The 26,798-nt window shown below is 41.4% G+C and overlaps 1 protein-coding gene across 1 annotated transcript in view; it reads right to left on the bottom strand.

Annotated features, from left to right (window-relative positions):
- Positions 1–1,632: 1,632 nt before the first annotated feature.
- Positions 1,633–26,798, bottom strand: part of LOC112556710 — a 51,956-nt gene continuing 26,790 nt past the window's right edge. Inside the window, exons 2-3 of the mRNA XM_025225957.1 lie at positions 9,674–10,151; positions 1,633–8,073 (exon numbers count right to left, since the gene is read on the bottom strand). Coding sequence (XP_025081742.1) covers positions 6,909–8,073; positions 9,674–9,993 — 1,485 coding nt within the window. The 5' untranslated portion in view covers positions 9,994–10,151 and the 3' untranslated portion in view covers positions 1,633–6,908. The remainder of the gene's footprint in view (positions 8,074–9,673; positions 10,152–26,798) is intronic.

Raw genomic sequence — 26,798 nt, 5'->3', positions numbered from 1 at the left:
GGTCACTGGGTACTGTTACTGTTCTTGAGATAACATGCCTGCACACCATAATCATTATCAGTTCTTTATTCTCGCATATGTTTGCAGACTGTTGCTAAGCTTCCCAGCGTTGTCATTGGCAACCACCAGCAAATTATTGCTAATCTTCGCGTATTAACCTCAATCTTCTCGCGTTATTTCCGCTAAACTCTTGCCTACCTTCACACATTGCTGCCAAATCATTATAATTAACCTTTGCAATTTGGTATTTAATGTTCAGCAGAGATAATAGAAATAGACAATAAAAAACAGTAATTCTGACAAATATTTCGTGAGTTGTGTGAAAGTTTTCAGCGGTGAACACATCAATTAACCCTTCACACCCTAGTGTGTTGACGACAGATTGTCACGATTCCACTGCTGAATTTAGTTCACACGAAGGCTGGTACGAATTTTATCCATTCATCAACATGTATCGAGTTTGTGATGACATTTTGAAGACACCATTTGCGGGCCGAAAAAAAGGAGCGATAAGAATTTAATGTATTTTTTTTTAAAGCTTCCTTTGATGTTAATAAATCTGATTATTTTGTGACGATTTTCTTTTTTTTTTTCGTTTTTTTTTGTAAGCTCTTCCTGGACATATTGACTGTAAAGAGAAAGTGCTAACGGGAGATTTTATTATTAAGTTCAGGTAAACTTTATGCTTTGCCTGCATGGAGAAGCAGTAGGCAGCTGAAATCGTTCGTGCCGTCTGCAATCCAGGTGCTTAATCACAAATTAATTGTGTGTGTGTGTGTGTAATGTTGTAGGTGTGCATATAAATGTTCCAAAGCACATGAAACTTTTTTTTCTTTTTTTTTTAAGATTGTGTCCCTTGCTCATAATTTTTTTACTTTGCAACAAGAACTTATTTTGTAATTAGAACTTTTTATACATAGTAACTGAGAATTCCAATGTTTCAATTGCCAGTTGGGATTAATAAAGTTAGCCCTTGTCATTATTATCATTGTCATTGGAAATTGTTTTGAAATAAAACGTTTAAACACAAAACATTAACAATAGCTTATGTTTATAAGCTTCTTGTCATCTAGTAAAGATTATAGGCCCTTCGTAAGAATATGTTGCAGGCAAAACGTTTCTAGTGGAGTTTATAACAGGAAAGGAATGCATAAAAATTAATGAAACAGATCACAAGTCTACTCTGATTCTCTATTTTTTCGTCTCTGCCACATGAGAGATTGCAGTCCATCTGATTTAACTTCCATGTTTGAAGCTAGAGAGCTGTTCACGACTCTCACAAGAACTTTGGCCGAGTCTTCATGTTTTGGTCTTCGTATGACAAACCTTTGTCGACCATTAAATAAAGGGCAGCTCGCAATCACACAATGACATCTTACAAAATAATTACCAATGTAACTCTGTGATGCACTGTCTTAAGGACAACCGGACAAGACGAAGGTTTACCTGTGTTCAGTCATGTGTTTCCGAACCAGAGATGGTGGTCGAGCTTATTTAACCTTCTTGTCCTCCAAGAAAGGATTGACAACAGAGTTGGTCTCTCCATGAACTCAGTCAAGGGTCACTGCCACTCATGGGTACACTCACACCCACGTGCATCACAAGACCCTAGAAAATTGTCATCCGCCTGATAGAAACCACAAAGAAAGAAACCGTTTTCACATTTTCTTTATTGTCACACGAACGAACAAGGACTACATAGAAGCATTTGTTAATTCCACTACAGATGGGTGTGGTCTGATGGGAAGAAAGAGCTGGGTGGTCGGGGTGGTCGGCGATGACGTCATAGTAAGGCCGGGGTAGATGTCGATAACAGGCAGTGTGTAGGGTGGATTGAATGTGTGACTGAACGGGACGAGAAAACAAACTGACAAGATTAAAGAATTATGGGACGGTACGGGTAGTAATAATTTTATCCGCTCCTTCATTTACAATTTTAGGCACACACTCAAACGCAAACAAATGCACATATACATGCTCGCACACTGGAAAAAACTTAATTAATATCTTCATCTCTCTTTCTCCATGTCTTTCCATCCTACCTCAAAGCAAAGTGCAAAACATTTGAAAATAGTGTCGTTTGTACACGTGCAAATCGAACTGACAGAACATCAAGAAGGCATGGATTTTTTTAAAACACTGAGCAAAGCTTATTTTGTGAATGAGAAATGCATGCAGGTGTGTGTATGTGTGTTTATGTAAGCAGTTGTAAACAACTTTGTGAGCATAGGATAAATGGAAATAAACATTTGACAGATCGCTTTACCTTTACAAAATGTCAACCACGGTTGACATCATCATCATTGTATAACTCACGACTGTAGAAGTCATCACTATACAGGTCACAATTGCTGTTCCAGCAAAGATATATATGTACAGATGTACTGCCGATTATTTGCTGTCCTACAGTGAATGTCACTAAAACAATCGACGACTTTGTTACACAAGTTAACATCCACTGCAGTCACGAACAACAGCACGAGACGAATAGTATAGAGACTAGCACAAGGGTGACTGTCACGAAAACATAATGACACCGGACCTCAGGACCATCGGATCCAAAACCGACAATCCCAAGCAACAACGTGTATCGTCTGCTTCACACATCAAGTTTAAACTTGTACAAGTGGCAAACGATTTTTGTTTTTCTCACCGAAAGGTAAGTTTACCGGCAGTGACTGCTGATGGCACATTTTTAGTGCACTTTAAAATAATTGTACTGTAGATCCGGTTACTCTATAGGTGATAATTATTTATATATCGATATAAAATATTTAAAACACCTATACGTGATCATATTAGTAAAATAATGGAAAATTTTCTGTATCTGAGCTCTGTCAGTTATTCTTCCCTTGACTGGAGCCGGGGGGAGCACATGGGCAGGTGAGAGGCCCGCCACTCACTCCTGTCTCGGGTGGATGTGAGCAGGTCCTGCACAGGACGATCAGGACACTTTGTCAGGTTGGTAAACCTATTCTTTCTCTCGCCATTGCTACTCCCAAGTAACTAAACCTGTTTACGTCTTCTAACCGTATTCTGTTCATGTAGATATCTACATTGCATCACCGTTGCCAATGCCAGGGCTGGTCTCCATTCTTTACCTGTTCGAACTGTCTTTCTGTTGGTCAGTCTTGCAGTTCTTTGTTAGTGCCTGCTATCACATCCATGTCGTCTGCAAAGTGTACTTTACAAATCAGTTTGTGATGTTGAACAGCACAGGTGACAGGAGACTTTTGACGGATGCTTACTGTCATGTTAAAGAAGTGTCGGAGCTAAACTACCTGGAAATGAAAACGAACGACCTTTCGGTTATTACCGACACATTGTGTTCAAAGAAAAATCCCTCATAACATTAAAACATTAGTGGGGCGCAAAACTTTTGCTGATGATTAGGTAAAGCTCAGTACACGATACTATTTTCCCAAATCTGGATGAATACCTTTCTTTCGATTTCGAAATATACACCCAGCAAATATCATCACAGAGAGAGAGAGCGACTAAAATCGTAAAAATCGGGACAACACGGTGTTCCTAAGCAACGTACAATGTCTGATCTCCATTTGGTGGACACCTTCACAACACAAATGTATCCATGTACAATCATGACGTCAGTGTGGTTGATTTCTTTCTGGTGCTCAGATATGGCGTCTTGAACCAAGCTTTATTTAATCACCACAAAATATTTCACACCCTACTGGTCTTTTAACAGGAAGTGGGAAAACACTGAGCAGGGAGAAGTAGGAAGCAGTCACAATTTACTTACTGGCTGTTGCCAGCCATGACAGTTGGATACGACCTTTACCACACGTCACATCGAACGATAAACAGTCTGCAGGCTGGGCAAGCTGATAACCTTTGACCTGATTACGTAACAACATCGGCCTGTATCTCCCCTCACTTTCCTGACGAGCGCAGGCATTGCGGTACGGACGATGAAAGGTTATCGGCTTGACCCGCCTGCGAGTGGAGCAGGTCACAGGTTGGATGTGAATTCTAGCCGTGATTTGTTTTCACAACCTTCTGATGCTGTCAACCCACGTGATCACTCATGTCGGTTCTTTTTTCTTAGGACAAATATGGGGAAAGTTTTGATAAAGACTAGCAAGTTCTGTGGTGTGAAATCTTTGCCAAACTAAGTTAAATGTTTCTCTGTATTTCTCAGATTAAAACGACCTCGACGAGAGAAATAAAGACCCTTCCAGCAACCTGTGCCCTCAGCTATGAGAAATATCGGTCACGGACTAACTTTTCATAAATTCCTGCACTAGCTGTTGTCTCCCGTGTTTCAGTATCTTTTATATATTTGCAGACTAAACCAACGAGAAAATCACACTTCTAAAACAGAGGAACTACTCCTGAAATGTTTGAAACCATTTTTTTAAACTATCGAAGATTCGTCGTTCCTGGTTCAGATCTTGTCTCGGGCCTTCTCATTGGATAAAGCAAAGGTTCACAAGCCTTGCGGGCAGGGGTTTCTTCCAGCATTATATTTTTCTTCTCCTTCTCCCATAATGTGAAATCACCGCTACGTGGAAGTATTTCCAATCAAATCAGTCAACCATCCAATCAAATGATGCCACGCTTGACTTGACGACGTGTGCTACAGAAGCCTGCACATCTTCTATCATCATATACAACGACACAAAACAACTTCTAAATCTCGTTTTCTCTATGATCATTTCTTATTATCGCAATAATGGTTTTGGTAATTTCGTGGTGTTCGATATTTTCTCGAAAGCATCGATTGATATCTGGACCGAGAAATCTTTGTCAGAGATTCTTCTACAAATACTGAATACCTCAAATTGTACTTTATTGAATATCAGATGATTTTGCATTCCGAAGATATTTTTAATACGAAAAATTTTAATTTCTTGATCAAAGTTGCGATAAATGCTTTTTTAAATGTGAGAATAAAGCACAGCAATCACTGCCAGTAAAACACAGTTCATACACCTGACTGTAACGGTGTAATAGGGTAATGACCGAGTAATGGCGAGTTACAGAGTTACAAAGTCCTACAACACCACAAGGTTCTGAAGCTCAAATAATTTTCAATAAATGCAATTGGACGGAGACACGATTTCAAAACAGTCCAGGACTTGAAGATTCAAAAAGAGGTTTCCACATGATGAAATCAATGCAAATTATAACAAGGTTACTATCAATCCTGTTTCGGAATTCGTCAAAAACAAACAAACAAACAAACAAACAAACAAACAAAAAACCCACAAAAAACAAAACAAACAAACAAGACCTCGGTGATGCAAATATTATTCCCCGTTTTTGCTTCCTTGTATCGAACTCTTGTCAGCTACTGCTAACTTCATGCAACCATCGGTACACACTGACTTGCTCATGTAATCTTGAAGTGCAAGATACAAAACATGTTAATTCACACTAATAAGTCATAATTCTCAGCAACAAGACCAAGACCAAGAAAAACTATCACAAACAGCAAATATATCTTGTTATTATATTATTATTATTACTTGTACTTGATCTATCTTGGCATACAGTCAGTATGGATATCACACACACACACACTAACACACACACTAACGCATACAGATATTTTGTGGTTCATACCTATTCTAAACTTGAAAATTATAGTTTATGAACAAAAGTTAAATTATTCATCAAACAGACTGTTCCATTGGCCAAAAGAAGCTGAACAAATGTCACACAAACCTTAATTGTCGTTAAATGATAAAGTGAAGCTAAATGTCGATGATCAATGCTACAACCACTGCTTCACAAAAGTCATTGTAACGAAGATTATATTTGGATGAACACTGTGGTTTAAATATTGAGACGATATACAATTATAAAATTCTCGTTCATATATTTGTGACATCCCCCCTCTAAACACAGTTATATCCTGTTGTGGATAAAAAAAAGGGTTTTATTTGTGTTCTCGGTTTAAAAAAACAGGGTTAATCGTCTATTGTTATGATTTTCAATATTAATGTTTTGTAACTCGTGTTTTCGTTTTCAGCAGTTCACAGTCTCTCTTTATTCTTTGATGTTCTTTTTTTTGAGCCCTTTGTGATCACTTCGGTAAGCAAAGGTAGCTATGTACCATTAATTATCCTGTAAACATCTTGACATCACCGGAGTGTTTATTCTTTTATCACCAACACACACAATGCATCTGTCAGCCCTCCACGAAATGCAATAGACTGGACACCAAATCACACTGTGGAAGATGATTAGGACCGATGAGCTGTTTCCAGACCATAGAAGTCTGGTCCAGAAAGTTCTTCCATTGTGCCTACCTCTGAGGAGGATGTACTTCCAGTCCATTTGGGATACAGCGATAGAAAATTTATGAAATGGCGATTTCTGTAAAGCAGCAGTGTTTAATTTAAGACTGACACTTTTTCAAGTTAATTTTAAGCGCTTGTCGCTGAACAACTCTCATTCTCATAATTACTTTCACAAACACAGTCTTCTAATCCTTGGTGAAAATTAAACAATCTATGATATGAAGATAATACACGGGTGTTGTTAACTCCTTGTGTGATGTCTTTCTTGGAAGCGAACCTGCCTGCAGCATGGATACAAATGTTTCCAGTTCCCTTTCATCATGTCCACGGCACTTGAAACTAAGGAAACGCCCACGAATCTCTCAAGAAACGATATTTGATATGACGAATGATATAAAAATGATGCACCATTATCCAGCATTGCAAGTTTGATCGGTGTAAGAATTATCGCAGTTTTTACCGGTTGCCTCAACTGTTAATCGGTTTGTTAGCTTTAGTTCTGGGTGAAGGACTCTTTGTTTTCTTTAAAGAAAGACAGCAACCGTCTTTTGAATAAGCAAAACACGAGAGCTGATTATCGACAAGAGATACAGCCGTGACCTTTGTCATTCTGTTCAGATGACATTTTTCGTTATTTCATTAACTGGAGAGTCGGTTACGGATTCGCCTCAAGAGCTGCTTCAGGTCGTCTCGAAAGGTGCGGTTCATGAAAGCGTAGATGAAAGGGTTGGCCACGTTGTTGAAGAAGTAAAAGTTGAAGAGGATGATGTTGAAGGGGATGACTTGAAGCCCGGACAGCCATGAAGGCAGGAAAGAGATGATGAAGACGACTGTGACAACGAAGAGCATGGCCGCCGTCTTGATGTTGGCGTACAGCATGCGGTCTCGGAGAGCCGACGAGGTGCGGGAGGCCACCCGGCAGGAAGTGATGTCGGCGTTGGTGTTGCCGTTGTTGAGGTTGGTCAGTTGGGTTTCCTCTAGAGCCGTGTCAGGCCCGGTGACACTGGCATAGCAGCTCATCCTCTTGCGCTTGGCTCTCCATGCCCTGCGGAGCAGGATAGAGCGGTAGATGAGGGCGTAGAGGAGAGCAATGATGATGAAAGAAAAAAGAAATGTTCCGGCGTAGATTTTTTGGTAGATGTTGATGAACTTGTGGCTGACGATCAGCGTGCTGGTACCGCAGATTCCATAGTACACAGCCATGCTGATGTTCACAGTCTTGTTCACTAGGACGCCCTGGAGGTCCGACCCGCCGGCCGTCAGTCTTGTGGTGACGTCCAGCGGCAGGTTTGTCTCCCCGCCACCCACGTGCACTGTGGTGTACTGACGAAAGGGGGAGCTGCCGTTGAGAACGGAGTAGAGAGTCGCGTCAGAGGAACGACTGCCCCCGTCGCCATCCGTCACACTGCCGCTACTTCCAGCGCCGCCCCACACGCTTCCGGTGCCCAGGAAAGAGGTAGACAGCGTACTTCCGGTGTCGTCAGAAGCCTCGGAATCGGTAGGCGCAGAGGAAAAGTTGAGCATGGAGGAGTTTGTGACGAGCTCTTGAATAACTACTTCCACTTGCTCCTCTTGGTAGACCCCGTATGAAAGCGAGGTGATGACGCCGAGGACACAGGCGATGAACGTCAGACACACCAAGCAGATCTTGGCCCGCTTAACTGTCATGGCGTGCAGGAATGGGTGGCAGATGCAGAAGTAGCGATCGAACCCCACGGCCACCATGATGAAGGCCGAGAGAGGGACGTTGAATGTGAGAGAGAACAGGTAGGCTTTGCAGATGAAGTCGTAAACAAGATGATACCTATGACAAAGAGTTGGAAGAAAACGATTTTACAGCAATCAACAGGTTTTCATTAATGACACTAAGAAAATAAAAGAAGGGGTCGTAAATTAAACGAAAAAGAGAATAATATTTTGGATCTGATACGAAGTATGCTGAAATAAAGGTTTTATTTATGTTATTAAATACACCAAAAAGTTTTGATCATGACAAGAAATTTGCTAAAATAGTTTCGTTGTGCCATGAGATGAAGTCAATGGGTAGAAGAGCAACGATGCAGAAAGCGAAACAGGATAATAATTTACCAAAGTTGTGGATATTTTTAAAACTTGTCATGGAAGAAATGAGTTGGGTAATGCCATAAAATAAAGTGGAATGCAAGTAAGTATATTTTTTTAGGTTCCAAGAGGTGTCACATGAAAATACCACTTACACATAATGGAGCTCTCCTGTATAGCGGTTAATTTTCTTTCCTAATGGCCGCTGAGAATGGCGATATTTGAAGGCTTATATCTTGAAAATTAAGCATAATTATGTACTCGTAAATTTTGGATTTCATATTTTAAAATAAACTTAACCCAATGATAAAGAAACAATTGTTGAATTCGGGTTAACCTTTGAGGCATAGGTTAGTGGTGGCTCAATCGAGGTGAAGTACAGCGCACATGTGTTAATGTAGAATGCTTGTTTTTAAAATAAACTTATTCTTGGCATAAACGGCTTGTCACCTATCAGAAGGATGAAGACATGACTTTATGTTTCCTTTTATTGTTATTTGTCTTTATTCCAGAAAAAAGACGCTAAAAATAGTAAATTGTGAAAAAAAAATCCCACAAGAAATATTTCACGTGGAGAGCACTCGTGCGCTTGGACAACAATGACACAACGGTCACAGAGTCCCCCATGCGACAATCTCAGGCAAGCTCGCGTGCTGCCAGAGCAGATTCGTGGCCACTAATCACGAAGAGGCGTTACCATGGCCACTAGACGACCTTGGGCGCTTTGCACGCGAGATAATAAAAATCAAATAGCTATTGAAAGACGAAAAAAACACTCCGATGATAGACGAGCCGCAATGAAAGACAATTTAATACACAATAAAAGTAAAATGCCGCCAAGCGCCGCGTGCGAACATTATTAACGAGGGATCCATAGAGACACGCAATTAGCCAATGGGACACAGCTCGTGACGTCACATCTCGATCACATTCTCGTCATGTCGCGAGAACCGATTTGCGGAAGTGCCATGTTTTTGCATTGGAATTCAAAGTTTTGATGAAACCTGACTTGAATTAGTTTTGCTTCATTTGCCTGATATGATTTGCATTCAAGGTATCTGGGTTGTAAAGAAAATATTACACGGAGTTTGGTTTCAAAAGAAAGAATTCTTTAAAAAATGGAGGAAAGATGATATGCCTTTAAATGGTTAATATTTTTTTGGATTATTTGTTAGGCAAATCTTTTTAGCCCTTACCTGTTTGATCATATCAGCTCCATTTCAACATACTTTGTGACCTAGGAGGAACGGAATAAGAGTGTTTAAAGGGCCAATGAAAGGTTTTCATGCAAAATCAAGAGAAGACGAGTCGTTGGAAATAAATGGACTGCACGAGACACTTACTGGACGACCTCTGTGATGATCGTGTAGGGGATGGAAATGAGACAGGTGATGAAGTCCGTGGCGGCAAGGGAGAGAATGAAGAGGGTGGAGGTCGTCTTGTCCCTCTTCTGGTAGTAGATGTAGAAGGCCAGGGCGTTGCCCACCACGCCCAGCACCAAGAACAGCCCCAGCATGATGTACAGGATGATCAGTTCCAGCGAGGGCAGCGCTCCATCCTCTTCTTCTTCTGATGGCGTGTCTGAAGAACCGTCCCTGGCGGGGAGAGGAGGTCCTTCGGCCGGGGTGGTGGAGAAGGAGATGAGGATGGTGGAGACGTTCATTGTTGTTGATGTCGCTCGACGCTGTTCACCGTCTGACGTTGGTCTGATGTTGTGACTGTTGTTGACGATGTATCTCTGCTGGAATCGTGGGTATGGGTGTGTTTGTATTCGCGTTTCAGCCAATAGCTGTTAGTCTCTTCTCATTGTGGTTGCAGCATCTGCAAAGGAACGAGAATTTAGTCATAGGAGCTAATGAGCTAATGATTGTTTCAAATGTTCGTTAGCACTTTATCCACACTTTCATCCTTTCCCTAATGGATGACTACTACTACTGCTGGTACTACTACTGTAAGCTGGTCTTCGAAACGATGTGGCGAATGCGTGCCACTCATGTTGAGAAGAAGGTTAATGACATCGGAATAGGTTTCTCGAACAGGAAATCTTCGATAAGCCAATAAAATTCTGCTTCGAAAAGTAGCTAAAACCACAAAAGCTCAATTCCCAACCATTGTTGCTATGGCCTAACCTTCGCAGAAAGAAATATCTCTCCATCCACACGCCTCTTGCTGTCGATTCTAAAGACATTAGTCAGATTAGGCATGGAATCATTTTTTTTTTTAAACTGGGTTCAGGAAACCACTCTAACCGTCTTGACAAACATCTGCTCCTGGGTGTATTTAATCTCGCGGAGTGTTCGAATCTTCAACATCATTCTCTGCCACTACTCTTTAATTGCTCACTTCCTGCCGAGGCCGGCTCCGAGCAACCCCGTGATCTCCCACCCGATCTGTTCCTTTTACATTTCACTTTACTTCCTTTTCTTTGCCCTAATATTACTTTGTGAGAAGGCGTAGACAGCACCTAAAAATAAGATGTAAAGCATGGCACTATAAACAAGTCCACCCTGTTTATACCCGGTGGAGAATGTGTATAAAGCAAATGTTTAAACATAAAAATTCAAAGAAACAAACGAGAGAGAGAGCTTGCGTGCATTTATGTCAAAGAGAGGAATGAGGAGAGAGAGATGGAGAGAAGGGACATGGAGAATTTCCAGAAACAAACTCTTTCCTTTCTAGAAACCATTTGCTACACTTTGATCTCAGCCAACATGCGGAGGAGCTTTCTGTAACCAACAGAATAACAGGACCAGCTGTGACTGAGTCGAAGCAGTTGTCAAGCCAAGTGCTTCTAAACCTTCTTGATGGTGGTCCTGAAAAGGCAACAAGCTTCTTGGGATTTTTTTCTCTCGCCGGTCGTGACAGCGTTTGGCGACATTAATCTCCCGAAGTCGCGAAGAACCGGGAAGGAAGGAGCAAAGCAAAAGGAAAGACTGAGCGGGCCATCTCAGGTTGCTGGGAGGAAGGGGTAGTGGCAGACGATGGTGTTTAAGATTCGAACAGTCTGCCAGATGAAATACATCTGCGCAGAAATTAAATCGGTTGCTGGATAATAGAAAAAAATATTTTCGGAATTAAACTGTTTTAAATGTCAAACTAGATAACAGAGGAAATAATCATGTTTTTTGTTGTTGGAGAAGTGGTAGCTTGAACTTCAGCACAGGCTGGCATTCAGGAAAGAAATAATTGATATTGCTGATTTGTTAAACTCCAGTAATTGTTTTTAACCAGGAAAAGGCGCAGATGTTTGTGAAGACGGGATAGACTGAATCCAGTTCCAAAAGGTGTCACACCTAATCTCATGTCTTCAGATTGACAAGTGGTGGGATAGGTATATGCATTACCCGCAAAAATCAAAGTCAGCCTTCATTCAATTGTCTGCCAATTGAAAAATATCTTATTGAGAACAGGTAGTTGACATTTGCAGAATAAATAATACTAAAACCCTTTGAAGACTATCATCCGGGCACTTGCACGAACTCCAGGTATTTATTCAGAGTGCAGCTGGATTAAAATGTTAGTGTTAAGCTGGAAACAACCTTCCTTCTCCGTGTAAAGAAACGGCTCATAAAAAAGCTGAGAAACTCTAAAAAGGGAATGGAATGATAATACAACCTAATGAAAACGCTTCAGCTGCCTTGGCGGAGAGGGCAAAGTCTCGTGCATGCGGGACATGTTGCCAGACCTAACACAAACTTCTGGGACCGAGCTAAGAAGTCAATGGCGGTAGAACATCAACATCTTGGCTGATGTGTCGCCGATACAAAGTTGTTTACCACGTGCAAAACCTCGTTTTAACGAGGGCTTAGTTTCCATGGGGTCTTAGTTCCCCAAGTCACTCTTCTTGCATATTTTAAAAATTGTTGTCCCTTCCACTTTTCTAATTCGAAAGTGCAGTCATTTGCCTCGTTCCATCCTGAAAATTCTTGAAAATGTAATGAAGAAACAAGAAAATATGACGCATGCGCACAAAGCATGATCATCTCTGGCTATGTAATAATCATTCTAGAAATAATTCTCTCTTCTTACTACGCGGTAAAGAAATGAGATGTGAGTGTAAAGACGAGAAAGCTCGTGAAACGGATCACTTTTAGTTGTCTGGCACTTACAGAGGACAGGTTAGATCATCATCATTCTGAAATCTTTTCAGCCGACAATGTAAACATGTGGAGTGAGTAATGCTAAATGTCGAGGCAGTTTCGTCAGGTAGTAAGCTGTAGGTTATTATTTTAGCTTCAGATGGTCCCTGATATATTAATGTTGGCATTAAACACTGAAAACAAAACAGTTGATGCTATTTCAGTCTGCTATCAGTGGTGTGATTTTTGTTTTTGTGTAAAACTGTTGCGATTGTTGATGCAGAAAGTTGTCGTTGAGTCTTGAGGCATTTGAGAAGTTTGTGCCATTAGAATCTTGTTCTTTTATTCTTTATATTTTGGTGTTAAATACTACCTCAAAGCTGTACAGTGTATGTATTCATGTGCGCATGCGTGCACACAGATTATGTGTGTATACATATATAATGTAATATTTCATGATTTTGCTTTTGCAAAGCAATTATTTTCTGTTTTACCATCGCTCAATTCTCTAAACATTATTTCCGTCTTATGAACGCTGACGTGTCATAACAGGACTGGCTTGTTATCAATATTTGTTAATCAAAACATTATTTGCTTCCATATCATGTTTTTATCTTCGGTTCCTCAACTTATTATTTTGTTTTGTTGCACTGCGCGCTCCAAAAGGTTTCAGCACCAGAGGCAGCAAGAAGCCCTAAATCAGACTTTAGGGATGCAGGCAGCAAGCTCCTTAGTAACAAGTATCAACCTTCTCCATCAGGTAATCACAATCTCGATCATAAAGTTTCTTGACAAGTGCCAACACAAGTATTCACACACACACTCTCTCTTTCAGTCGGGGTTGGCTGTCCTGGGTTCAGTTCTCGTCTCGGGCACGCCATTCTTTCTCTGTATGTAGTATCTGTTGACAGGACTGGCTGCCTTGCTGTGATATAACCTTAGACGCTGGGACAGTGTAAAATATTATTTCCTTCCCCTCTTTTATCTTTTCACAGAGTATAGACACAGCAGAAAATGTCATTTTTTCATTCAAGAATTTTTTTTTCGAACGCCCAAGTTCTCTTGGTTTTTGACGATGCCAATGATGACGACTATTTTTCGTCTCCTCCTTTCTTTTTCTCCTGATTTTTAGGATTCCCATGAAATACTTGATTTTTAAATTGCCGTGTATACCACGCTGATTAATAGTCACAATGCCCTGATTTATTTTAACTCTAAAATCCGGAGACATCCGTGAGAAGTATTGCAGGCTGGGCTCTCGTCCTCACCCTGACCGAGGGCTTTAATGATCCTTTGGTAATTGAAAATCGATGTCTTCTTCGGTGGCGGCGACGGCGACGGGGACTGATTTTTGTCTGGAGAGAGGGGCGACGAGCCGATGGAAGAAATGATCAGAGGAAGCGATAGGTAAGAAGAAAATGGCTTAACAAACATTTATTATCACACACACATATATATATACACACGCGAGCAAATAGGTAAAGCTCGGTGCACGATACTATTTCTCAACATACGGGTAACCCGTCTGCTATTTATGAGATGCACGTCTTGTCATGCTTACACAGAGAGGTCAAAATCTGTACACAGGTACGACTAATTAGCATATGGTCCAGCTTTTCCATTTTTTAAAGCCTTTCGTATCAATGTACGATTCTCAAGTGTGTGTTGGTGACCACTTTATCTGCAAGGTGATGTTTTGAGAAGCGGAAGTGGTGGTTGATTGGTCACACCTTGCGAAAGCCAGCCGACAATTTAACAAGACAAGCTCTGGGATGGAACCCACAGGGGAGGAGCAGGGTTGGGAGACCCAGACAGACATGGAGGAGATCAGTCCACAGAGAGGTGGAGGCAGCTGGCATGACATGGTCCCAACTGGATGGTGGAGTGTAGTTGCGGCCCTATGCTCCACTTGGGGGTAATTAGGAACAAAAAGAAGAAGACTCTATCTTGCCTGTTTCTTGCCACAGGACTCACGTGGCAGTCAGGACAGGGTCAAAGGCCATGTCGAGGTTCGAGTAGTCAAGACACGGCAGGTGGAAGACAAACTAAGTAATGTATGATAAGGTGTGGACGCCGTCTGGCCAGCCTCACCTGTGGCTATAGTCAGTAGCCATCTCCCACTTGAAAGGTTTCTGAGCAGGTATCTCACCCTAACCCTTTTTGTCGACATCTCAAAGCATGTGATTAGTCCTAGATGACCTGTAAGGAAGGAAGCAACAAATATTCTAGAATCCTTCTTAAACAGATTTCCCCTTTCTTACTCCAAAAAGAAATGCAGGAAACCATGAAAGAAAACACCACAATCACTACCACCGCCACCAACAACAATTAGAGCAACAACATCGGAAACTGAAGATCCAAACTCCAGTAACAGGTCAGGTGAAGGAAGCTCGACTAATGGAGATACTGCCGTAGTTTGAGAAACATGTCGGACCACAAGCTCAGGAAACACCATCACCGAATTCATCCGCCGGCTCCAGCGCCAGGAAAAGCGAGACGAGGCGCTGACTACAGCAAGCAGACTGAGAAACGGTAAACAATCTCGGATCCAGGCTCCATCCGGCTTGCAAACACGGCCTGTGCCGGGGGTTGCCCTAGAGCAGGATGCCGGGTGGAGGCCCCATTACACTCAAACGAAATTGGATTATAAACCAGTCAGGAAAACACGGTAATAGGCCACTTGTGCTCCGCGGCCATCTCACGGGCCCCCCCCCCCCCCCGACGGACGTGTGTGTGTATCTACGATTGCACGACGAAGAAGCAGGCCCGTTCGAGTTTCGTGTTACTTCAAGAAAAATGGACCTTGTCTGTCTGGAGATTGCGAAGGTAAGAAGAACACATACAAACTTAAAACGGTTTGACCTCGTAAAGTGCGGAGCTGTTACAAGTGTAAGAAAAGTCTGAAAAGAAGAGTTTTCCAGAGCTTGCGTGTGTAAACATGTACATGAGTGAGTGAACGAGTAAGGCGGAGATTTAAATAAATAAAGGTAATAGTTAACAACAAGAAAACCATGAAATATCGTCCTGTGTCAGTTGGAACATGGCGGCGGAAGACGTTAAGACATGTCAGCCAGGATCCATCCATCCAGTAAAATTTCTATTCACCCTTGCTCATTACCTTTTAATGTTTGTGATTTTTCCTAACGATGTTTTTTAGTCGAGAAAAGGTAGCTGAACAGCAAGTGGAAGCAACTCCAGGTTTCAAGAAAGAAAGGAAGAAGAAGGAGGACCCACCAAAAGTAAATGCTCTTACGGAATACGAGGCGCAAACGATGAGGTGAGAAGTGACCGGCAAGATTGGGACTGACAAGTAAGGGGAGAAAAACTAAACAATGGTCGCTGTAGAAAACCTGAAGGAGGTCTGGCAGATGGAAAGCTTTACAACTACTGTGTAGTCCAGCGATCGGATCGCAAAAGGCGATAAAGCATATGCCGGTGTTTGCCAAACAGTAATGAATCCTGACGGCATCTGCGACATTAAACAATGGATGCTAGGGAAGAAGGGGATGTTTGCCAGGCAAGAGCAGACAACAAAAAAGTCACTTCCGTCTCACTATATTTTTTATACTTGCCTTAAGGATGGCGAAAATCATGTTTTCTTACTATTTTATTTTTTGAAGAGGGTTGATACTTTAAATGTCTGGTGGGTACGTACCCTGATATAACATACCCTGAATAACGAAAGAAACTAGAGAAAAAAATAGCAGATCCGTTTGTTATAGGGCATGCTGGTAAAGTAAATGTGATATGTTGTCTACAAATACAGTAGGTTAAAATATTTTTAGAAAAATCAGGCCATAGTAAGTTTTAAATTATCTTTTATGAATACATGTACACGTTTACAAATAATTATAGTAATAATGTTTTGAAGTTCTCAATAGAAAAAAGCCGTGACTTCTTCCGAGATAACCACATTCATATTTTCATGTCGGGTAAAATAAAATGTGTGGTTGAAAAGACAGAGACATTTACATTAATAACTTTTCAGTGCACCTGTAAAAAAGATTAAACAATTTTCTTTCTCAGTTCTCGCCCAGAGGAAGAAAATGAAGACGAGAGAGGGTTGTGGTCGATGTCCTTTGAATGGATTAGAAATAAACTAAAATTCCGGAAACAAAATAGGAGAGGAACACTTTTAAAAAACCGTTATTCCAATTGAGCGACGAGTGTAAATAAAGGTTGGCTGTGACGTCATCGACCTTACAGGTGAGGAGAGTGTACAGGTGACAACAGTCTCCCCGATGGCTTCTACACAAAGTGAAGAGCAGATCACTTCAGTCCGAAACGTTTATTTCAGCGTTTCATTCGATTTATATGGTAAACTCTAAATCTCCCCTTCAAACATGTCCACTTAACCTTTCTAGAAGCATCGCCGGGACGCTGGTCTGTAAGCGAAATTCAATGAGGAACCTTCTGAGCTTTCCTCCAAAATCAGAATCTCGACTGGTAAAAGGCACAGCGAATAAGCAAGAAAGACAAAAGAATAAGATTCCCCAGGGCATGAGGGCCATGGATGATGATTAAAAAGAAGGTCCGTGTGGAGGGTGACATGGGGAGGCCGGAGTGACGTGCTATTGATTCCTTGCCACTAATTTGATGAGGCGGAGGAATGTAGCCGCGAGCGGAGTCTACCCTCCCTTCTTATGGCAGCCTGTATCCTACAGGGAAATGAAAGGGAATACAAGAATAATTATCGAGAGCAGAGGACAGAGACGACAGTGACACACAAACACACAATGTGTGTATGGATGTGTTTATGTCCATCTCTCTCTCCTTATATATATGTAAGAGGGAGGGAGAGAGAGGTGAGCAAAGATAACGACTATAAGAGTTGAAAGCAAAAGAGATAACTGACATTAAAACGTTGGCCATCAATAAAGACTACTTGGAGAGGATGATTATAAATTTTCACAGAGCGAGTGCCGGGTGCTTCTGTAAGAACCGTTGCACAAACACCAGAGAAAATTAGTGAGGAAGGAACGAAGGGCAAAAACCTTGAGCTCTAAGATTTTTTTTAACAAACTAATTCCCGGCTGTTGAAGTCCTTGCCACAGAGTGAACATAATTGTAGTCCTCATGCAAGCAGGCGGAGCACTTATGATGACAGATATGTTTTATATGTTTGTACATAAAAGTTGTTGCATACGACACATTGTACCACATCGCGACTAACAGAAAAAAAATTGAATGTCTAGGATTTCACTTTCTTCCTTTGTCAATCTCTCTCTCTCACACACATCCCGCAGAGAGGAAGAAGTAGAAGGAATAAAGCTTGTTCACCCTTCAAACATCAAAGCAAACTGTAAAAGCTTTTCTGAAATAAAGGACAACAAGACTACAGGTTTTTTTTATTAATATATCCAGGATTAGGAAGAACCTTTTTAAGGTGTTTCTCCTTTTTGTTTATTCCAAAGAAAATGTCAGAGCCATCAGACGTTCATTACAGAGCTTATTTTTCAAACGGATGATGTTCAAAACATGTGCATGTGAAGTGCATCATGCGAAACTCTCATGTCGATGGGGAGAGAGAGAGAGAAAGTGGAAAAGCTACACGCGAACTTCCGTCCCTCCTGTAAATACGAGAGTCATCACCAGCCCCAGCATTCCCTGCACGCGCGGTCCCAGCATGCACGCACGTTCGTGTACCCGCCTGCAAGCTAACGATGCCGGCCCTTGGAAGTAACACAATTAGCAAACCAGAGGATTGTAAATTACACTTTCAAAAGCACGAGGACAAAAAAAGAGTAAATGAAAGAAGAATGATGGATGGAGAGAGAAAGAGAAGATGGGTGAGAGCGAAATATAATGAATGAATAATGGAGAGAAAGTGAGAAACAGAGAACTAATACTCCAGATTAGAAGTATGCATTTGGTATTTTGGGGAATAAAGAAAGAGAATGTAATTAATAAAGAAAATAATTAAACTGATAGAGATAACTTGTACATTATAGTCACTGTAAGGTAGAGTATATTTATAGTCTCGCGTATGTTTGCACGTGCTTTCATAAGTTCTGTATCATAACAGGAAGCCTAATAACTTATTTTTATTCTCGAGGCAAAGCAAAACAAAGTTTCTAGTATAAATAAGTTTTGTAGAACCTTACGGTTTTCATCCCGAGTAACGATTAGTGTAAAGACAAGCATATTGAGACCAACACTATCATGTCCCCTTCGTTATGATATACAAACATAAGAACACACGCATGCACTTCACTAACACAGTTTAAAAAAATATTTTCTTACTTTTTAATGATCATTCATTGTTATTTATTTGAGTGGAATAGCCAAAACAAAAACATCGAAAAAAATAAACAAGAAAAAACAACAAAAACAAAACAAAACAAAACAACCAACCAACCAAACAAACAAACAAAAAAAGAAACAAAACAAAAGCAAAAGAAAACAACCAAACAAAAAAAAACAAATAAAGAAATAAAATAAAAACAAAACAAAAAAATCACCTTAGCTACGTTCAAGTACTTGTATCACGTGATTGTATCCTCACAAAAGGAGATTCAAGTTCTTGCATCACGTGATTAACGCTGCTTGACGAAGAAGACAAGAAATGTACGTGACATGTGTGCGAACACACGCAAGTGCTGAAACTTTCATCAAGAATCCGCCAAAAGGAATTTTCACTCGTGTGTGAAGCCAATCAGGCAAATCTGGTCGCCATGTTGGAGGCTGCGTCCAGTATGGATTTCGTGGTCTCTGTACAGCGCTGCAAAGACCGCCAACTACAGATGCATTTACCCAGAACACATATTGACCAGCAGGCCACTGTCAAAACACTCCTGTTTTCTCACATTTTTCACTTTTTTCACATTTTCAAAAACAAGAAAGATATTCCAAACAGATCGTCAGGCAGATGTTAGCATGCGACAGACGCAGACGACACTTATCCCACACTTCTTCAGTCAACCCTGTTTTTCTGTATTTCTCTCTCTCCATCCCTCCCTCTTGCAGACAACAGTCTCTTCCAATCTATTAAGCAACTCAATCGAGCAAAGTCATTCTCATGTTGACATCAGGGACTTGGTGTTCTCCTCCCCCTTACCCTCATTTATTTTCCACTCAACACAGTTTTTTTGAGAAAGGTCAGCGACACAGGTCATGACATAGCCCTCTAATCTAGTTTTCAGTAATCCATTTTTTAAAGAGAATATCCCACAAGGGGGAGTACTTTGACAGACATGGGAAAGGAAATGACCTGCAGCCAATGAAACATTCTATTTCCTTCGTCAAGGTCTTGATCAGCTGAACTTTCCATCGGATTAAACCTCGAAAATGTTTCTATTTCCAGATGTACACACCACCAGCGTGCAATAAATCCAGAACATGTAAGAACATTGATTTCTTGCTCCGACCCACCTCCTCTTGCCTTTGGTGGGTACATTTGAGGGCTTGTATTCTAATTTCTCGCTAGATGTGTCAACATCACAAGGACCTGTCAAACGATAAAGTTTCACAAGCTGCAATGCAAGAGGCAAGTTATTATCGGCGTCCATCTTGACTGGCAATGATGAAACACGTCCACGTGGTCCATTATTTCTTCACTGGGCCCGTGCTAACTGCCACCCGAGTCGCCGATAACCACTCTCCGGGTAGCAGGATATAACATTTCACATCATGGACATTTTAATCACACGTGATGTCGCGTCACGCCCCACCTGGCACAAATCGACAGTAAACAGCAGTGTGGCTGTACTGGTCCTGGAAGGCCAGCAATCGAAGTGATCAGAAAAATTAATAAAATTAATTAACGCGGACTGTTTTTCTCGCCTCGTGTGATTGATATCGTTGATGGAGTCTGCTGGACCTTGGCAAGCTATTGAAGTGTTCTCATTGACGATCCATTCCCCTAAAAGAGGGCGTTAGTTTGAAAGGGCATACAGGTGATTTGTAATTCTTGTTGCCAAAGAAACAGGAGATATGAGCTCGTATTCAAACAGTCTGTGGACCAAGAGTCAAGTGGACAATATTCGCTTCCGAGAAATAGAAATAGTAGTATTTATTTTGAGTTGATATTTTTGTTTATTTTCTGTGTCCATATGTTGTTTGGTTATTAGCCTCTGTTTTTTTTTATTTGTTTATACTTCTTGTTTTTGTTAACTTGTTTTTCGAGCATTTTCAGGAGATTTTTTTAGTCTTTTGCTTGACTTTTTTCTACATCATATTGTAATACTTTTGTAAAGAAAAAAACTTCCGCTGTGGTGGACAACTCCCTGTAGCTGGTTGAAGCAAATGAAGGTAGAAGATAAGCCATTGGAATCCATTGCCCATGACGTTTCCTCTGCAGTCCTCACCTCCATCATCTCCATTATTCCTTTTGTTTGAACTGGTCCTTAGAGTCCAGCCGACAGATGTCGGCTTTAGTTCACCTTTCTGAATTGTACAGAGCGGGCCCCGTAACCAGACTACATACAATTTGTTATATTCACCAAGCAGGTTCATGAAAACCATGGACATGAATGAATCTTGCATCACTTGGAGCGGAAGTCGTGACGGCCTCCAAACAAAGTAGGTTCCGTGTTCCGGACGTCTGATCACCTGCAGCACGCCACCATCGCCAGGGAGTGAGTGGTGCATTGAGAAACAACTCGGATGAGCTGCACCGCCATCACGTGGCATCGTGTCACACGCCAGGGCAATGGATGGGGTGGGTGGACCACCATCACAGGAAGGAGCTGGTTTGTGATGGATTACACGCTCTGTTCACGGGTGTTTCTTAGAATAAACTATCATTGCTTAAAGGCCTACCCGAGTGCAAATTTCGTTTCAAGAATGGGTAGAATTCGTTGCTAAAGTTTCCCTATGTTTCAGCAAAAAGTCCCAATACAATCAGGCTTAAACATCGCAATTCTCACCTGGATTTGGAGAGGTCTTACATTAAGATCTTACATTTTGTAGCGACAAGTGTATCTTATAATAAGTTCATGTGTGAAGATGAAAAACACAGAAAGAGAGATGAGCGAAGGACAAAGAGCAGTGTGATCGAGATAAAGAAGAGAATGAAGAAAATAAAAAAATAAATTTGTATCGCAAAGTCTCTAAGTAGTTAAGAAAATTAAAATATTCCTAGTATTTAGTTTCACACATAATAACACCATCTTCGTTTTTACGAGGCAATCCCAATGCGCCGAGAATATTGGAATGTAAATTATGAATCATGCTTCACTCATTCGTTCCTCATGACGGTTATTTCAGGAATCATTTATCACATTCTTTTATTATTTCTGAAAGGCATCGGAACAAAGTTTTGAAATTGTTGGTTTCATATATCGAAGGCAAGAGCAATCAGGTTTCCTCCATCCATTCTCTCCTTCTTCCTTCCACAAAAAGTGGATGCATTATTGAGATAGGTGGAGCTGCATGCTGAGAGATTTTTGACCTCCTTACTCCCAACATCAGCATCCTTGTGTCATTCTGGTTTTCATCTCAGATTAGTTTTTAAGATTATGAGTGCTAGTGATGTTATACATTTTTGAAATAATTCGTCAAAAACTAGTGTGAAGGCTACAAAAAGGAAGATTCCAGATATGTAAATACAGCAAACTGTTTCCTCTAGAAAGTTTTTCAACTGCCGGTCAAAGTCTCGAATTGTCGAGGGTTAATTAGTTCACTGAACATTTCCAACCTGTAATGCTCCCTGAAGCATAGTTGTGAGCAGCTGAGATGTGAAAAGCTTTGCAATCAGGTGTGATCAAACATCAGTTGCTGGGCTTAAAGATTTATTTACCAGGTGCAAAATATTTATTAAAAATCATTTATTAATTTCTTTATATAAATAACTGAGGCTCTCTCCATTGAAGTGACTTTCACGAAGTTGAGAAAGTAACAGCTTCAGTTCTACAATTAAGCAAAGTAGGTGAGAAGACATAGAAAGTCCGAGTTTTTCTAAGGAGACGAATGATGTTAGGACATTGTGTACATGATTCTTTTAGAGGGAATAGAGCGCAGCGTTCGAAAGCAGAGGTGTGCGGTTCGATACTCGTGTGGCGCAGCGAACTTCCCTAAGTCGACACACCTGGGTATGATACCTGGCTCCATAGAGGGCTTGGGGAAAGTTAAAGTAGTAAGAAGGAAAGAAAATGGGCATTGCCCTAAAACAAAACTGGAGTTGAGAACAATGTAGCATCTAACACTTACCCCTATCACCCCTAACGACATAATAAAGATTAGGGGGCAAAGACTGAGAGGGGGAAGGTGCAGAGATGGTCTTTGATGTTTAAAGCGACGAAAACTAACATAAAGATTGCATGGGCTGGCCATTGACTCTATCAAGCACGACTTGGAAATTTAACAGATCGGAAAGAATAACTTTTTACACACAAAAACTAAAACTAAAATAAAAACAGAAATAAAAACCTAAGAAAGATGCTAAGACTGAAGTCGATGACCAGAACATTTAAACTAATTGCTGAATGTGTTATAAGTGCCTGTCATTAGGGAGGGGAGCATCATGTCTACCCCCGGGGCGCAACACGCACTGGCACCGGCCCCGGAGTTAACTCCTTCCGTTCTCAAGATCAAAGCATGCAAACACCACAATGCAACCAAAAAGATCAAAGCAGTATCGTGTAAAGAACTCGGTTTAAAAGAAAATTTCTACCTGCTAGGGCTTAAAATTGTTCTAATCTCACAGAAGAGAGAATCGAAGAAAGGAAATCTTAAGCGAATCATGGAGATGTAGTCGAAAAAAATCATTGTCATTGGCATTAGTTCAAGATGTGATGTTTCATCATGGATTTGGTGTTTCAGATGAAGTAGATGGAGGTGGTGGTGGTGGTGGGTGGGTCATCAAATGTAGATAAGTTACCTTCAACCGTTATGTAGCACCGAACTAACAAGTCTTGAAGGTCCTGAGTGCACCATTGTCCTCAGGAGGGAGATTGTGGATGGTCCTGCGGAAGTTACCCAGACTCCCTCTGAATTTGCTTTGACACTCGTTTGACCCAAATCTGCTCCCTCTTCCCGAGCTGGCAGGCTCCTGCAGGAAGATAATGCTGACAACGGTAATGCAGAGGCCGCTGTCCTCGCGCCAAGTCAGAAATTTCTTTCAAGCGAGGTTAGGGAAGGACGTGGAGGGAGATGAGCGATCAGACGAAATTGACCGGGGCCAGGTCCCAGCATCCCAGATGAAACTTGTCCACGAACCGTAATACAGTGAGGTCGCTCAGCCGTGGGGCTGATTTAGCTTCTTTGTGTGCTGGGCCTCGGGTGGAAATGGGAACCCAGGCACTATATGGGATGACAGCTTTGCATGAACGCGGTTTACCTTTGCGGAAAATGTCGAGACAAAACTTTTGGAAGGATGATGACGTTTTGACACAGAGGGTCTGAGGAGAGGATTAGAAAAAAAGAAAAAAAAAAGAAAATATAATTTGAGCGGCATGCCGTACTTTTTTCTTACCGAGCCGACTGGGGAATACAGTGAAAGAAATTGTGTTTCCGGAAGAGTGAACATGCAGGAAGTGGGGACACAAAGGGAAACCACCGCTATCACGCATGTGCTGGCCATGGTTCGTCATGTTAGCCTGCATGGCGACTGCCCACAGTCTCGTGGAGCAGAAGAATATATTGATCATGGGACACATTGATCATCACAGCCGGAAGGGCACCTGGAGGATGTGGGCGGCGTATGTAAGAAGATTATTGGAAGCGAGGACACAGAATTAACAAACACATCCCAACCCACGCTCAGGGGAAGAAGAAACAGATGAGCAAGGCGTGAACACATGGGCATACTGACACACACACACAACTTGACCAGATACACAAACATATCACTTGAGAAGTCATGTGACAAAAATTGTCCTTCTTATCATGGATGCAGGATGTGGACTGACGGCCAAGATTTCTCTCCTCCCGACACAAAAGAAGCCTCGTGACACTAAACAAGTTTGCCGCTGAGGTCAGCCAGGGTTCAGATGGAGGCGATGGACTCCAAGGTCCTGATTTTCTTCGGCAGGAGAAAGAGAAGAACGGTTGTAGTTAGGTTTATGACGAGAGATCCCGGGGGTTATAAATTTTACCTGGAGACAGCGCTCGCAAATATTGAATTACCCCTGAAATAACTGAATGAAACTAACCGTCGAATCACTGAAACCACGACCGTTAGAGAACAGATCACTGAATTCAGAAGGGACGGTGCGATCATATTACACCAGAATAGGATAATATGCTTATAAACATATCCCGACTAGAGCGGTAGCAAATAAAATTATTTCCAGTAGCTCAATGAGGGAGAAGAAAATAGCAAAAAAGACTAAAAAAAATGTTGTGCTAAAAATGTCAGAAAGAATGGAGAAAAGAAAAAATGACGATGACGACGATGATACGGAAAGAAAGAGAATGAATGAAAGAAGATGATGACGAAAAGAAAGAAATTAATGAATAGAAAAAAGTAAGTTTTCTTGAGAGGACTTTAGTCAAAAAAGGGATTTGAACTCCTTATCTTCTTCATCTCGTTTATTCGAAGTCCAGGTTCGCATTCTGTGCTCGGGTGGGACATTGAGGAATGAGTTTTGCAGGATGTTGAGTTTGTGTCTTTGCCCGCCGGCCATGGACATTTGCTTGCATTACATCTGTCTGTCTTGTTCATCACGGACTATTCATTCCTCAGGTCGCGACAAATGTCCGAGAATATTTTGACTTGACCTGTAGTTCTCAGCACACCTAAGAATTACGAGGGGAGGTGAGAGAGAGAGAGAGGAGGAAAGAAAATGAAAAAAAAGCAAATGAATGAAAAATTAGTGAGCAAGCGAGGGGAGTGGAATGAGGAAGAAAGAGATAGAAAAATGTAAATGAAGACTTACAGGACTATTGTGTCGCCAATAAATTATGACTTTAATTTTAGGGCGTTTATTGTTCACGTGTGATAATAATAAATTCTCGAAGCAGTTAAAACGATCTTGGTTAGTTTTCCATGATGAAATTTACGCACCTTGGAGCCAGAGATAGTTTGTGTGTATGTGTGTGAGAGTCTGTGTGTCTGTGTGTTTTTTTTCTATGGGTAAGGTTCCAGGTAGTTCAGGCGTGAAATCCCATCTACCAACAGGCAAACCTGTCGGCTGTGCGCGGGGAGAAATACAGGGATGGCAAAGAATTTGTGGAATTCTGTGGATGATACACTTAATCACTTTGCCAGTTTAAAAGCATTTATCTGTACTTTGGTATCTGGTGTGTGGCAACAGTCTGTCAGCCAGTCCTCCACCAAAAAGCTTTCACCTGTAGTAACTTTGTTGGTCTGTGTAAATACCTGTGTGCTTAGGTAAATGCGTGTGTACGTGTGTGAACACGAGAGAAAGTCTGTGTGTGTGTAGCTCGGTGTGCAGAACTTTGTAATAGTCAACACAAAGTCCTTTCCCTTTTCTTGACCTTTTCCTGATCATCTGGTATAAAGGTTTGAAACTCTACTCGGAGGTAAAATACCAAGCTGGAAAACTAATTCTCTTATCGTCGACAGTCTGCAATCTGGAGGACAGTTGTTAGGCGTTGGACCCAAAGTGGATGCTGCTGTTCTTGCTAGATAACAAATGCTGATGACCACCCACTGTATGGGACCGGCCGTCTGAAGTCATGGGAAACAGGAGAAAATAAAGTTTGGAGACGATGCGAACTTGGCGGTTTTAGTTTCATAGAAATATTCACAGGTAGGTAATGTTCAAAGCTCGTGAATTATCATCGAATCACGTGAGGTGTTTCCTGTCTCAGGTAGCTTGTAGTGAAGTGTTTACTGAAGATGATGGAAACTTGAAAGTCTGTCTTCAAACACTTTCTTTATCAGTCTCCTGCCAATGTCTGCGAGGATGTAGACTTTCAGGTGATTACGAATGACAATGAATGCTCACAGCTGCCGTGAAATAAGGGAAAGATCACAAAATTTGCTTGCTGACCCTCGCATGGATGTATAAAACCTACCTTATTACCTCCATTAATACCTACTGACTTGTCTGACTACCTACTCAGCTAGTCTGAATAACAGTAGACAAACAAAAAGACTAACTGACACACAGATAAACTAAAAACAGATTGACAAAAAAGACTGATAAACAGACAGAAGGAGAGGTAGACCACGTATAAATAAAAGAATAATGGTCAACACACTGTCCCACATTTTCTCCACTAGAGCAGAACTGTAACTGGACCAGGAACCACTCAGTCAATTTTTCAGATTCACCGATGAGTGCTTCAATCTGGAAAGGTTGTGGTTAATGTTCTCCGTGAGTATTATGGGAATAACTATAGACACAGAGTGGCAGGTCTGGTCCGTGTGACGAACCCTTCATGTCTCTGTGGTCATTTGGTCTTCTTCGTCATCCTCAAGTGTCATCGAGATAACAATCAGGCTAAGCAGCCGCACTCCAAACTGCTCTGGAATTCATCT

Source organism: Pomacea canaliculata, linkage group LG2 (assembly GCF_003073045.1).
Source record: "Pomacea canaliculata isolate SZHN2017 linkage group LG2, ASM307304v1, whole genome shotgun sequence".
Classification (NCBI taxonomy): Eukaryota; Metazoa; Mollusca; class Gastropoda; order Architaenioglossa; family Ampullariidae; genus Pomacea; species Pomacea canaliculata.
Note: the sequence above shows the minus strand (reverse complement) of the source record. Positions and strands in the feature narration are given on the sequence as shown.